The sequence below is a fragment of the Phoca vitulina genome, unplaced genomic scaffold, assembly GCF_004348235.1.
Source record: "Phoca vitulina isolate PV1807 unplaced genomic scaffold, GSC_HSeal_1.0 scaffold1, whole genome shotgun sequence".
Lineage (NCBI taxonomy): Eukaryota > Metazoa > Chordata > Mammalia > Carnivora > Phocidae > Phoca > Phoca vitulina.
The window spans coordinates 49,998,515-50,013,744 of record NW_022589704.1 but is presented as its reverse complement, the minus strand read 5'-3'; the positions used below and the strand labels follow the sequence as shown (position 1 = coordinate 50,013,744).

Genomic DNA, 15,230 nt, shown 5'->3' with positions numbered 1-15,230 from the left:
ACTTCATTTGAAAGCTTATTTTATAGTAAGATGGAGTAACTAGACTCCACCCTGTCTCTCCCACTGAACACAGTTACAGAATGTATGAAGCAACTACTTAAGGACTCCAAAAAGTAAATAGTAGCAGGAAGATTGGGAAAGAAGACCAATACTATCAAACTGGTAGTAGGATCATCAATTTTTCCCCTCTGGTACCCTCCAGCCTAGTTTCAACACAGCCCATAGCCTGTAAGTGGGCATTAGGCAGACAGAATTCTTCAAGACAAGCCCTCTAGTTCTGACTCAAGAAGTCGGAAAGGGTCTTCTAACACTCCATTCTCTTGTATCCCTCAAGAAATCCTGGGGCAGTACTGACAATAGCTGCACCAAGGGAGGCCCTCAGAAGCCTAAACTGCTGATGTTAGAGAACCTTTTTTTCTGATTGAACATGTAGTGTCAAGAGATTGGGGCAAAGTCCCATTGCTTTGTCCTCCCACCATCTGGCCTCGATGCAGAGTCAGTCACAGGAAGTACATCAGAGAGTGGGATAAATAAAGCTCCAGCTTTCTGGCCAAAAGCCCAAAGCTGGGGAGCCCCCAACAAACTGAAAAGTACTGAGACGACCACAGAGAGGGAGGAACTTAGAAAAAATTCCATAAAATTGTTTATGAACTGGTAGGTTCACCTGTGGGTATATATGAATCTGACACTAAGCAGTATACCATAGACTTTGAAAACTAAATTATGGGATAGATATTGCCCTGATCTCACACTGGCCACTGGGTAGGATACACATGGAATGGATCTGAAAGGCATTGCAAAGACTGACAATTAAACGGATACTGAAAGCACAACCCACAGAAGACAAGTCAGAATTTGCTACTTTAAGCAAAGTTGCAGCAAAGTTGCAGCAAGATTGACTCCTGCTAAAATAAAAATATCAACATTTTTCATAGAACTTTAAATAAGACCCAAATTCTTAGAACATAATAATCAAAATGACCAGGATGCAATAAATTACTCCACAGATGAAGAACCAGAAAAATCTCAATATGTACAGGAAAAAAAAATCAGATGACACAAATGTTAAAGTTATCCAACAATAATTTCAAGGCAGCTTTTATAAAAATTCCCCAAAAAGTAATAGTGAACACCCTTGAAATGAATGGAAAGATAGAAAGTCTCAAGAAAGAAATAGAAGATACAATGGAGAACCAAGTGGAAATTTTGAACAGGGAAAATTGTAATAACTGAAATTAAAAAATTCACTGGATGGGCTCAATAGCAGAACAGACATGATCAAGGAAAGAGTCAATGAACTTGAAGACAGACCAAAAGAAATTATCTAATCTGAAGAAACAGAAAAGATTGGGAGGGGAATGAACAGAGCCTCTGAAACCTGTGGGATAATAACAAAAGCTCTGACATTCACATCATCATAGACTTGGAAGTAGAAGAGAATGTGCTGTAAAAATAAATATTTGAAGAAATGGTTGCTGAAAGCCTCCCAAATTTGACAAATGCAAAAACTTATAGACTCAAGAAACTCACTTAACCTTAAACAGGATAAGCCCAAAGAAATCAAATTCCAGACATAGCATAATCCAACTCCTAAAAACTAAACACCAAGAAAAATTCTTGAAATCAACCAGAGAAAACTGATGAATTATATAGGGGAACAATGATTTGAATAACTACCAATGTCCCATGAGAAACACTGAGGACAGAAGTAAGTGGAATAACTTTTTTAAGCCTGAATGAACTGCCAACCCAAAATTCTATATCCAATGAAAATGTCCTTTAGGAATAAAGGTGAAGGGTAGACATTTTCAGATAAAGGAAAACTAAGAGAATTTGTTGCCACCAGAACTGCTCTAAAAGAAGTGTTGAAGGATGCTCTTCAAGTAGAAGGAATACTAGAAATTGGGAAAAATGATAGAAATTAAAAATATCTGTGTAAACATAGTAGGCTATTCTCCTACTGAGTTGTTTAAAACATTTTTAATGTCAGGGTGCCTGGGTGACTCAATCAGTTAAGCATCTGACTCTTGGTTTCAGGTCAGGTCATGATCTCAGGGTCATGAGATCAAACCCCCATCAGGCTCCACACTCAGCACAGAGTCTGCTTGAGATTCTGTCTCTCACTCTCCCTCTGCCCCTCCCCCCCCAAAATAAATAAATCTTTAAAAGAAACATTTTTTATGTCTGAAAGAAAAAATATAGGTATATATATTCTCATGATACATGTATCATGTGAAAAAAATATATAACACAGACATATACATGTGTGTGTGTATGAGAGAGAGAGAGAGCGAGAGACATTCACATAATCTAAAATAAATTAGGAAATAGAAAACAGGAATGAAAAAGATAAGGAATAAACAGAAAACAAATAATAAAATGGTAGATCTAAATACAAACATATCAATAATCACATTAGATGTAAATGGTCTCAACACACCAATCAAAAGACAAAGATTGGTAAAATGGACAAAAAAACAATACCAACAAAAAAATGACCCAATTATACCAGGTCTACAAGAAATTTATTTAAAACATAATAATATAAGTATGTTAAAAATAAAAGGATAAAGATTACCTTGCAAATACCAATCAAAAGAAAATTGAAGAAGCTATATATTAATATCAAAGAAAACAGACTTTTTTTTTTTAAGATTTTATTTATTTGACACAGAGAGACATAGCGAGAGAGTGAACACAAGCAGGGGGAGTGGGAGAGGGAGAAGCAGGCTTCCCACTGAGCAGGGAGGCCAATGTGGGGCTTGATCCCAGGACCCTGGGATCATGACCTGAGCCGAAGGCAGACGCTTAACGACTGAGCCACCCAGGCGCCCCTGAAAATAGACTTTAGAGCAGAGAAAATTACGAGATAAAGAGGGACATTACATGATGAAGGGTCAATTCCCCAATTAGACATAAAAATACTGTGAATGCACCAAATAACAGAGTTTCAGAATACATGAAAGAAAACTGATAGCCCTGAAAAGAGAAATAGAAAAGTCTACAATATTTGGAGACTTAAATATTAATCTCAAAGTGATCAATAGATGTAGCACACAGATAATGGGCAAGAATATAAAAGTACTAAACAACAGTATTAACTAATCTAATTGACATTTAAAGAACATTCCACCCGGGACGCCTGGGTGGCTCAGTCATTTAAGTGTCTGCCTTTGGCTCAGGTCATGATCCCAGGGTTCTGGGATCAAACCCCGCATTGGGCTCCTTGCTCAGCGGGGAGCCTGCTTCTCCCTCTCCTCCCTGCTTGTGCTCTATCTCCGTTTCTCTCTCTCTCAAGTAAATAAATAAAGATCATTCTACCCAACAACTGCAGAATATACATATTTTTCCCCAAGTTCAAATAAAACATTCACCAAGATAAATCATATCCTGGGTCACAGAAAAAACCTTAACAAATTTAAAACAATCAAGATTATACAAAGTATGTTCTCTAATCATAGGGGAATTAAAATAAAATACAACAACATAAAGAGAAAAATCTCCAAATAGCAGCAAATATAACAGCACAAGTAATTCATGAGTCAAAGAGGTAGTCTCAAGGGAAATTATAAAATATTTTAAACAGAAGAAAAATTAAAATAAAACCTATCAAACTCTGTGAGAAGCAAACAAAGCCATCCTTAGATGGATACTTATAGCATTAAATTACTATACTAGAAAAGAAGAAAAGTCTCAAATCATAATCTAAGCTTCCAGCTTAAGGGGGGGAAAAAAGACAGCAAAATAAATCCTACGCAAGCAGAGGAAAGCAATACTGAGCAGAAATCAATAAAATTGAAAACAGAGAAACGATAGAGAAAAATCAATGGAACCAAAACATGGTTCTTTATATCCAGAATACAGCACTACTTCCATAGATGTAAGCTATCACTCCAAACCTATTAAAATAGCTAGGATTGAAAAAATAAAAACCTGAAAATACCACATGCCAGAGAGGATGCACAACAACTGGAACTCTAACACATTGCTAGTGTAAAACTGAACAGCCATTTTGGAAACAGTTTGGCAGCTTTTTACAAAGTTAAACATACCCTTACCATATAACCCCAGTAACTCTATTCCTAGATATCTACCCTAGAGAAATGAAGAATTATGTTTATACAAAAACCTTTACACAAATATTTATAGTAGATCTACCCATGACTGACAAAAACTAGAAACAGCCCAATAATCCTTCAAGACATGAATGGCTAAACAAATGGTAATAGACTCAAGTCATAAAATATTTGGCAATTAAAACGAATCGATACTGCTACATGCAGCAACAACTTGGATGAAGCTCAAAGACATTATGGTAAGTTAAACAAGCCAATCTCAAAAGGTTACATACTCTACCATTCCATTTATAAGATCATCTCAAAAAGACAAAGCTGGAGTGGGGAATACATCAGTGATGACCAGTGGTTAAGGGTGAGAGAAGCTTGTAATTATGGAGAGATAGCATGAGGAAGTTTCTTCTGAGGTGTTAACAACTATTCTGTATCTTTATCATGGTAGTGGTTACACAAGTCTACCCATGCATTACAATCCACAGAACTCACGAAATCCACACAATTTTTAAAGACCAAGAGAAAAGGTCAATTTTATTATATGCTAATTTTTAAAATAAAATATAATTTTTAAAGTTTACTTTTAAAACATAGGGCATAAATGTACCCATATAAGAGTTGAGTATCTAGGTTACAAAGACTAATTTGAAAACAAACGAAAATTAGGAAGATAGTGATACACTCACCACTGCTGGCCCCTCTACAGTTTCCATTACTAGAATCCATAGGAAAATCTGAAAGGTGATAGAATAAAGAAAGAATTATACTTTATTCATTATTATTTCAAAAGTTCCCATATAAAAATCCAATTCACTCGTGAATTTAATTTGGGTAAGAACCCAGGAGTCTCAGGAAGTGGATTCTTATTAGTGCCATGAGCTTGGCACTCTATTACTTTTAGGTCAAATAAGAACAAGATCTTTTCTTTTGTGTGATTGAGAGATGATACACTTTCTTGAATCCTCATCAACTGCGCATAAAATTTCAGGATTTAGTAAGTTTTTGAGTCTCATGAAATTTCTGACACAATAAAGTCCACATACATATTAAGCATTCACCTAACACTTGTGTCTTAACTAAAAGAAGCAAACACATCTCTTCAATAAATAGATGTATCACACGTGACTAGCATATATTTAAATTCTTAGTGCATCAGGAAAGCATTCAGAACACATTCTCATGCCCTTTGTTACCTGTAAACCAAACAGTTCTTCAGCAGAAAGCAAGCATACCATGCAAGGACCAGTGCGATAAATAGACATGGTAATAACTGGAAATTGCCAATGACTCTACCATAATCCCAGAAAATGGTAGTGATACACAGTAAATAGTACTTATATAAAGTTCTTCTGTGTTCTATTTAAGAACATAGCCTCTAGTGAATAAGAGTGCCTCAGCAAAACAGCATGCTGAGACTTGCTGCACCTCGCTATCTATTCTTATTGATACTTCACCTCCAAACTTTTATATAAGTTTTAATTTTGTATTAACACTTTGTTAAATGAGTTTAATATCTGTTTATCCTAACAGAAAATAACATTCTTCCCCTGTCCTTTTTCCTTATAGGATGTATCATGAATAAATTAAAAAGGAGTGGCTAAATACCATTTTAGGACAATAGCACTCAAAATTACAATTAATGAATTACCTTCACAGGCTTAGTAATGATCATCTGGGATTTGATTTTTTTTTTTATCTTTTTTTCATTTTTATTCATCTGGTATTTAAAAAGCTATATACAAGGAAAGATAGTAACCACCAAATAAACAAATAGGCAACAAATACTTGATTCTAAAACATTAGTTCAACTCAGTCATATACTATTAATTTAATGACTTTTACCCTATTCAAAGACTTTATTCATGATAAATGTATCCAAGTGTTAAAGTAACATGCCAATGGTTTTATTCCTGAACAAGTCCAATAATCATAACACACAAATGATCTATACAAAAATCATCTCTCTGGGGGTGCCTGGGTGGCTCAGTCTGTTAAGCATCCAACTCTTGATTTGGGCTCAGGTCATGATCTCAGGTCCTGGGATTGAGCTGCGTGTTGGGCTCCCTGCTCAGCAGGGAGTCTGCTTCTGCTTCTCCCTCCGCCCCTCCCCCCTGCTCATGTTCTCGCTCTCTCTCTCAAATAAATAAATAAAATCTTAAAAAAAAAAATAAGGTAAAAATCAAAGCTGACTCCCAGGCCTGGAGCATGGGTATGCTGGGGCCTCATAACCATATAAAAGATACTAGAAGAGTATAGGCAGATGAGGATAAGGAAATGAGGAGTTCACTTTCTGGCATGATGAGATTGAGGGGCTCTGGGTTAGATGTGAGAGTCTGGAATGCACTCTTATCTCAAAAGGGCAGTGAGGTAGTTATCTCTAATCTCTTGGAATCCCTGTCCAGGGCTGTCTTCTATTCTCTTAAGCTACATATAAGTGGGCTTTCAAAATACAATGGACAAAATTTGATCCTTTAACTGCAATCTGATAGTCAAAAGACGCCGATTCTTTCTAAAGTTATGAATCACCTCTTTCTTCATGAGACAGGAAGTGTAGTGGAGAATGGCTTCTGGCTTGAATCTTTTCTCTTAATAGCTTTATGAACTTGCACAAATCACTTGTACGCCTCCGCTTCCTTTTCTTCAAAATACCTACCACGGAGTTATTATAATAAGTCGATATGCATAACACACTTAAAACAGCAGACAGAATATGTTGGTACATTCTGTTGCTGCCCAAGATCCCTCTCCTGAGAGGACATATTGTTGTTTAGCTGTTGTTGCTAAACACTCACACTCTGCTTGGCCATTTGTCAGTCACTTCATATGAAGAGTTCTTTTGTTCTTCTCTATTCCCAATGTCAATCTCAAACGACTTGCTCAAGGTCTAACATTAATGGCAAAACTGGAATTCCAACTTAGGGCGTCTACCTCTAAAACTGTGAAACTGCAGAAACAGAACCAATTCTTAATGATTCAAAACTGTAGCTCTTCTTTCTATACACCTCGTGGAAAGACAAAGGCCAAACAGAACGGAGTCGATTTTGTTATTTATAGCAACAATGATTTGGAAGTTTGGTAGTAGGAATGAAATAGAAAAGGAGTTATTAAAATAAGATTTGGGGACTACGCAAGATTCTATTACCACTAATTAGGTTAGCTATAATGAAATACCAGAACTCGCGGAGATACCCTCTTCCCTACCCCGTCCAGAGTGCCTTTCAGTATTTTATGGAATGAGGGATCCTTAGAACTGGGTTCTCTCCGGCCTTAATCTAAAATTTCCATTTCTCCTTTCCACTCCATTTGCCTTCCTATCACACTAAATAATTCTTCCTTCTTGGTATTCGGCCCCTCAAATATTTGCAGACCAGAGCTAAAGAAAAGGCTGCCTGTTCCTCAGAGCACGGAGAAATGAGTGCACAGCGGTGCCTGCACCTGAAAGCTGGTGCAGCACAGGCAGGCGAGAGAGATGTGGAGACGTGTGTTAGCTGGGCTGACGAGCTAACACCGCCACGGAGAGCAGCAGTGACTGAGGACTGATTATAAAGCCCTTGGCATGGCGAACCATGGGTGTTGGATAAATAGCTGGTAAATATCATACCATAAGTTTTCTTAAATTCTTGATCGCTACATTTCCAAGATAAACTACTTGTAATTGACCGACATCCCTCAGACTCATTCCTTCTTCCTGGTGCCCCCAAAAGGGATTTATTCTTGAGCCTGAGGTCCAGGTCCATTTGTGGAAAATGCAATATTAAGCTTATGTGTTCAGAAGGAAGATCTGCTTTTCCAGTTGGGCCCCGCCCGGCGTAGAGCTTGGTTTCCAGAGCTGAAGTGATCAAACTTCTAAGCTGTATCTGCGTTGACCAGCATACCACTTCAAAAAAGAACACCTCACTTTGCTAGAACGACGATCATCGTGGCGAAAGAGCAAAGCAGCCGCACAATCTGCCAGGGACTACGTCCCAGGTACGATGCTGCTTCATTTCATCTTCACCAGGCCCCGGGGGGACGTAGAGGTGGGCTGTCTCCATGGTACAGATCAGAAACTTTCAATCAGAGAGCTTACAGAATTTCCCCATAATAACACTCGAGAGGAGGCAGAGTCCAGATTCAGCACCTGGTCTGCCGGGCTCCCGGCCTACACTCCTGACTTGCCACACGATCCTGAAGCCTGGACTCGAGGTCTGAACTGGCCAAAATGAATTCTCAGATGAAGCAGTTGTGCATGAAGTCACAGCTCCATAGTAAACAGACAATGTGGAAAAAGAACAAATGTCATAGGAATTTGTTGGTAATGGTCAGGATAGGAGCTTTTTTTTTTTTTTTTTTAAATGTATGCTGGCCCTTAGTATTTTGAAAGCAAAACATAGTTTGAAGCACTACTCCATTTCAATAAGACTTTGCTTTGTAAATGGGCCTAAACTTGTTTGTGGAAGGAACAGACCCCTGTGAATGGTAGGATTTAAAAATCCTCTTGGCATTGAAGGAATGTGAAGGTGGCCCCTTTTATTCAGGGAGACCTCATTTTTGTATTCGACTGGTTTTTAATCATAAAACATAAACAATTCTGTTTATACCTAAAGGAAGGGAAAAAAAGGGCTTCGTGAACTATCATATCCCACTGAACCAAAGAGTATATTGCATTGTAAATTAAACTGGCCACATATGGTAGTTACTAAGTAATTCCAGGTGCCTGACAGTTTGACCCAGGATAGGGAATGCAATTTTCAGCAAGCTGGCCTGGGAAGCCAGGAGACCCTTGGGGGTAGACTCCACCTCTCCGTTCCCCATCCCCACCTCCCCTGCAGCTGCCTCCTGCTGCTGGTGTCTTGGACTTACACTGAAGGTTGTGGTAAAGGGAGACCATCACAAAAATATGGTTCCCACTGCCACCTAACCATCCCTATTTTTCTAGCAAGGATGCTGTCAACAAAGCAGATATTATGGCATTTTAAAGGAGCTCAGAAACCAGGTCTCACGTACTGACAAATTGTTTCCATGCATGGCCTATTTGAGTGCTTCAATGAGGCAATTGTTCTGCATTTGGTCCCCAATGATAGGTAATTCAGGGACACTTAAGGAAACTGCTTCCCATCCATATTGACCATGGTTTTTGAAAGCTGTTACCCTTGCCAAACCTCTCTCATTTGAGGTCCATGTCTAAGAGAGGTTTCAGAGCAAGTCTTTTCCTTTAAGGGGAGGAAAGCATTTCAGAGTGAACCACAGCCACCTCATTCCTAGTCCTTGGCCTGAGTGAAGCGCCAGCATTTAACTGATTCTAAGTGCCTGGCAAACCAGGGCAGCAACTGACCAAGCTCTTCCAGATTCTGCGCAGCCTGTGACGTTAGTGAGTACAAAGGCTCAAGAGCGCTCTTTTAGCCCAAAGATTAATAAGAAATACATTCCTTTCTGCTTATAGTATACAACCAGTTCTTAGCTCTTGATTAAAATCAAGAGGACAATAGGTCTATATAAGACCGATTCGCTAAGTGAGAGGACGATGGAAAAGCTTCTGGAATCTTTCTGTTCAGTGTTGGTTTTGCAGCTATTTGTACTTTTTGCCTCTTCACTCACTTTCCGTTAAGCAGGTCAATGTGCACAGAAAGCAATTTTCCTACGTCATTTTTCTGACAACCAAGAACTATTACCTAGAAATGGACTAAGGGCATGAGCATAGGTTGAGCAAGTTGAGAGGCAGAAGAAGGAAAAAACTGATGCCCAGGAAATGAACAGAAGAGGCAATCAAGTCATCACATCTAATAACAGAGTTCCTCGGGGGGAGGGGGGGCGGATATGAAAAAGGACCAACCATAAAATATAAAATTCTATGAGGGTGAAATTTGAGTTCAGGGGTAACTGGTAAGAGTGACATTGAGTGAGAATTAAATGAACCATAATGAACTAGGTCTAGCTGAGGTCTTCAGAGTTATGAGTGTCAAAATTAGACCAAACACTAGTGAGAAAACAACTTGTGACTGATTCCATTAAATGTAGAACTGCAATCCAGCTTTCCGTAAGGAAAGATTAAGATGAATGTGTGGTTGATGCACACACAGAACAAAGGGCATGAAATAAGGTATTAAAGACATACTTGCAGAGCCTAACAATGGGATAAGGGCTGAGATTAAAAATAACATTACATGAGTGAATGATGATAGCACGCCTTAAATATAACTCCTTTCATCCATATGTCACTTACAAAGGGACTTGAAGGCATGTGGGAATGTGAAAAGAGCCCAGCAATTTCACTTCGCCAGCTCTGTGGCTGGGAGCAAGTCACAGAAGCCAATTAGCAGTGCATAGCAATGTTTCACAGCTGTTTCAGTCCGGAATGGAAGAACAATTTATCTCATTGAAAGGAGGAGGAAATTTAAGGTGAAAGTAATTGCTCAAATTGGACTTTCAGCAAACACATACCACTAACATCTGTGGGTTGGAGTAAGGTTACTGAAATTATCTAGGCATTTCTAATGATTCGAAGAAAAGGGTGCTTCGGTTTTCTGTTTTCACCACACAATCTTGACAAGCGGCTAAAACAGCAAAGCTATGGAAAATGGATGCTTGAGAATGCAAGAGAATCCGGGAAGAAAGTGCAGTGACTGTAAACAAATTAAGACAGTAAGAAGGGAGCATCACTCATACAAGATGAGGCTACGTGGACATGTAAAGTTTGGAAAGTGCAGGGTCAGTGTTGACAACAAGTGTAACCGGAGTGGAATGAAGTGCATGTTGTAGAAAGACAGATTACCTACTGGCACGGAGTGCATCAGTCTGGAAGACAGAAGAAAGAAGTGGCGCCCGACAGAGGGGTGATTAAGAGAAGCGATCCCAAGAAAAAAAGGCAGAATTAGAAAGTAAAAGGCGAGTAGCAAAAACTCCCAGAAGCGAGAAGCGGGGTGGCTGGAGGTCAGCAGAGAGGCTGGGCCAGGTCAGGACTCACCGGCTCCGTCCGCGGTGACGATAGCCTCGGGAGAGATGCACACGCCACGGTCATAAACAGGCAGCTCCTCGCAGGCCAGACTCTCGGGCCACGAGTGGCGGTACTTGATGAGGATGGGCTCGCAGCCCTGCCGGGCCCGCTCGCACACAGACTTGCAGGGCTTGATGGGCTCGTGCTGGAAGTCAATGGTGCAGATGGGCGCGTACATGGCACAGAGGAAGAAGAGCAGATCGGGACTGCAGTGGGTGCCCAGCAGACCTTCGAACTGCTCGATGGCCAGGATGGCGTTGGCCTGGGTGCTGTGGTGCAGGTGGTTGGGCATCTTGGTCATGTTCCAGGGCAGGGACTTGCACAGGGGGATGCGGACAGGCTCACAGGCTGCAGCCCGAGCTCCGGGCACCGAGGGCAGGCAAAGCGCAGCCAGGGCGAGCAGCCCAGCCCGCAGCAGCAGCATCCCTCCTGGACTGCCGCAGACCATGATCCCGGCAGGACGGGGCAGGGTGGAGCAGTGCCGAGCACGCCGAGAGGCCCGCTCCGCGGTCCCCTCTTCCCCTCCTGCAAGTGGACACAATGATCTGGGAGCTTCTCCTCCCCCGACGATCTCAGTTTCCTTGGATCAAATTCCCCCAATGGGGTCCCACGAGCTCCGCCGACCTCCTGCCGCCGCCGCCCCTGCCGCTCTGGCTCTTCTTTCCCGACGTCTAAGCCTTCTGGGGCAGCAGCATCTCTTTATTCCTTGCTCCCTCTGGCAGAAGCGTCAGACCTCGCAGATGAATCAGATTAGAGGAAAACAAGAGGAAGCGAGGGAGAAATAAAAACAAAAGTAGAATTCAGCTGAGGCACTTGGAGCTCTGGACTGTCACGTCCCCTGGATTACGAAAAGGTGCTAACAGAAGCATGAAATTCTCCAAGGGGGGAGGTCGGGGGCGGGGGGAGGGGTGCGGGGGATGGAGGGGAAACCAGAGGGAAAAGACTCTTAATGGGGGAGGAGGGTGCAGTAAGAGTTTTCAAGTCTTGCAGGCTGAGCAAAAAGATCCAGCTCTTGGTGTGAGCTGCCGCGGCTGCAGCGACCGCCGCAGGCTGGAAGGACCCGCCGGCCGCAGGAGCCCCGACGCGAGGTCTGTGCCTCGGACCCGCTGCTCTTCACTTTCCCACCTCCTGGCCAGAGAGGCAGCTCCGCCCGCCCCCCGCGCCGGGTGCAGTCCCAGCCCTCCAACGCCGGCTCCTCTTCCCGGGAAGGGAGCGGGGATGGAGGAGAGAAGGTCTGCGGGTTGGAGGCAGAGGGGAGGGCAGCCTGGAGAAGCAGCCCGGACGCTACAACCCCACACGGCGCTGACTTGAGACGTGCATTCCTTCCCCATCCCCACACTGGCTCCAAAGAAGAGGCCCCAGCCCCTCGCTGAAAGCCAACCACAATCCCTCACGGAGGAGTACCCCAAGTTCCCCACTTGGGAGCCCGCCCAAGCACCCTCGCTCCCTGGAGGTGGGTCTTTAAGCAAACTACAGCTTTACCTCTGTGGATCACCAGCTCTGCACAAAGTCAGACCTGAGGAGGATGGACTGCAGCAATGTCGCTTTACATGTCCAAGTCACAGAAAACAGCCCCCTGCATGCAGCAGTGGAGGCTTATCAACCCAGAGGTCAGGTCTACGCGAGTCTGCGTTATGAATAACGAAGTGGGGGGGGGGGGGGGACTGCCTTTCAAAAAAAAAAAAAAGAAAGAAGAAATGCTGTACATAATTACAAGTAGGCCACCAGAAGCAAGAAACAGGTTTAAATTTTTTCTTCTTTGCCCTGCAGAATTAGAATTTTTGAATTTTGCTTCTTAAGAGTAAAAAACTACCTGCTTAGAAGTATTTGGATATTTTTTATTCTGATTTTACTCACTACAATAACATGACACTAATTATTTATCTCTTGTCACCAACAATTTCACCTAACACTTGAGAGAACCGCGCAGGAAAATTACACCATACAGGTAATAATAATCATGATGATGATGACAACAATAAAACCCTTCCCATCCAAATTAGCTCAATCTAGAGAAGAAAATAGAAAACAGATCCCCTCCTGGTCTGCTCCTTCCACTAATGAGCCACCCCTTTTCCTTCCTCTCCCCCTCTGCCTTCTCAGGGCATATTGTAAATGGAATGACCTACAGAGGCCCTGCACCCTGCCCTTTCACCCAGCAAAAGGATTGCAGACTGTCAGAAAACACAGCCTTCATTGAGAAGAGAAGGAAACAAACCCTAAAACAAAACAGGAAGTCACCTTTGCTCTGCATCATTGAAATATTTTGCTGCTTTAATCCAGCCATTTCTCACAGTCAGTAAGAAGCCGAAAAAAAGATGCCCCCACTTCAGAGCACTGGGAGATGCTGGTTTCCATTCGCCAGCATTGACCTGATGGCATAACAAAACAGCAGTGCTCACTTGGGTTTATGGAATTTTCTCTCTAAAATGACCATAAACACCAGTTTGTGACTAAAGTAAATTTTTGCAGAAGAAAGTTTGTTCCACTTAGGAGGGGGAAAAAAGAACACAACAGCTGGTAGATAGGGAGTCATTGAATTAGTATACAAACTTTGCCTGGTCTACAATCATTTAATGTCATGTAAGAGAACAAAGCCAAAAATTATAGACATGTATTAGATGAAAAATGATATAGCAAGTACAATTTGGCGGAACAAAATTGAAAACAGTCAATATTAGAGCATTTGCGGGCTAATCTCAATTAAAATGTAGCTGGGATTTTCAATAAATTGGAAGAAACGAAGAGTAGCTGTAATAGATTGTTTGCTATATATGTACTCCTATTCATCCTAAGTCTTACAATGTAAGAAAAGACAAGCTAATTGTTTTTATGGTTCCACATCTACCTGAAATAAAAGCTGCTTTCCTTACCCTTCACAGAAGTTAATTATCCACTTTGTCTAACATGTCCCCTCACAAGTTTTCTCTAATCCAAATGTGTCTTTATCAAAACCCAAAATAAATTTCACTGCCTCCCAGAAGCCTTTTTGAGTACACTGCCTGGGTCTGTTCATTTTTCTAACTAGTTGCTCTTGAACTTTGCTCATTTTTGCAAATTATTCTTTAGCACCTGTCAATTTACTGCTTTAAAATTTTTTCTTTGGGGCACCTGGGTGGCTCAGTAGTTAAACGTCTGCCTTCAGCTCAGGTCATGATCCCAAGGTCCTGGGATCGAGCCCCGCATCGGGCTCCCTGCTCCACAGGAAGCCTGCTTCTCCCTCTCCCATTCCCCCTGCTTGTATTCCCTCTCTCACTGTGTCTCTCTCTGTCAAATAAATAAATAAAATCTTAAAAAAATTTTTTTTCTTTTATTATTTCATCTGGGTGTGCTCTGCCTTCCTAAATGGCACGTGTGATTTTTTTCAAGAAGAGAATTCATCTTCTTCTTTTAAACAGACATTTGAGAAATGTGAACTGGTATAATTAGAATGCAATATTTTAAATATTAAAATATAAATGTCTAAAAAAGTAAAAAAATAATAAACATCTAAAGAGAAATAAAATACAATTTGAACAAATAGTGATAATGAAGTTTGAACAATAGGCCATGTGATCCTGAAGGAAACACCAATTAGATATGACAAACAGTCTCCACTAGTGGATGAGCCATACCCCTAAGAATGAGTGCCTTCCAACAGCCCCACAGTTAGAGAAAATTAAGGGAAGGTTGAAACCTGGTTCCTCAGAGGAAATAGGTCATAGGTAATTTGTTTCTCTGATGTTATTTTTGCACGGTTTTATTTAACCGGTGTTGAGCTGACAGAATCCTTCTGTAACAGCGGGACTGGGCTGCGTGAAAGCAGCAGACTGCTTTAGACATCTCCCCAGATCTGCCGAAGAAACCTTAAAGAATTTGCAGGCAACACATAAGTGGCTGGAGAATTGAAGCTTTTTAAATGATATTCTGATGGGCACAGCAATAGGGATCTTTTAAAACTCACTTTTTAGAACTAAGGAGGAAAATCAAAGATTTTTGCAGTGGATTTTATATTTGAGAAAGTTGTCAAGGTGGCAAATGCAAATTATTAATGAACTAAGACCGTACTGAAAAACATCTATGAAGACCAGACTCCAAGACCTTAAAAGGCTCCCCCGCTCCAAAGCACATCCAGTGCCTCTTCAGGGGGTGAGGGCCCTTCAAAGTAACCTCGTGTGCATGGCCCCTGACTCTCTGAGAGCAGCATA

General features: G+C 41.4%; 1 protein-coding gene across 2 annotated transcripts in view; it reads right to left on the bottom strand.

Moving 5' to 3' along the window:
• The window catches only part of FRZB (frizzled related protein), a 33,484-nt gene extending 20,810 nt beyond the window's left edge, over positions 1-12,674 (bottom strand). Inside the window, exons 1-3 of one of the 2 annotated variants that reach the window (XM_032406819.1) lie at positions 12,526-12,674; positions 11,014-11,776; positions 4,757-4,804 (exon numbers count right to left, since the gene is read on the bottom strand). In XM_032406819.1, the coding sequence (XP_032262710.1) occupies positions 4,757-4,804; positions 11,014-11,491 (526 nt within the window). In that variant the 5' untranslated portion in view covers positions 11,492-11,776; positions 12,526-12,674. Of the gene's footprint in view, positions 1-4,756; positions 4,805-11,013; positions 11,889-12,525 lie in introns of those variants that run through there. The other variant, XM_032406810.1, reaches the window with a different exon arrangement.
• Between the last annotated feature and the right edge of the window lie 2,556 nt (positions 12,675-15,230).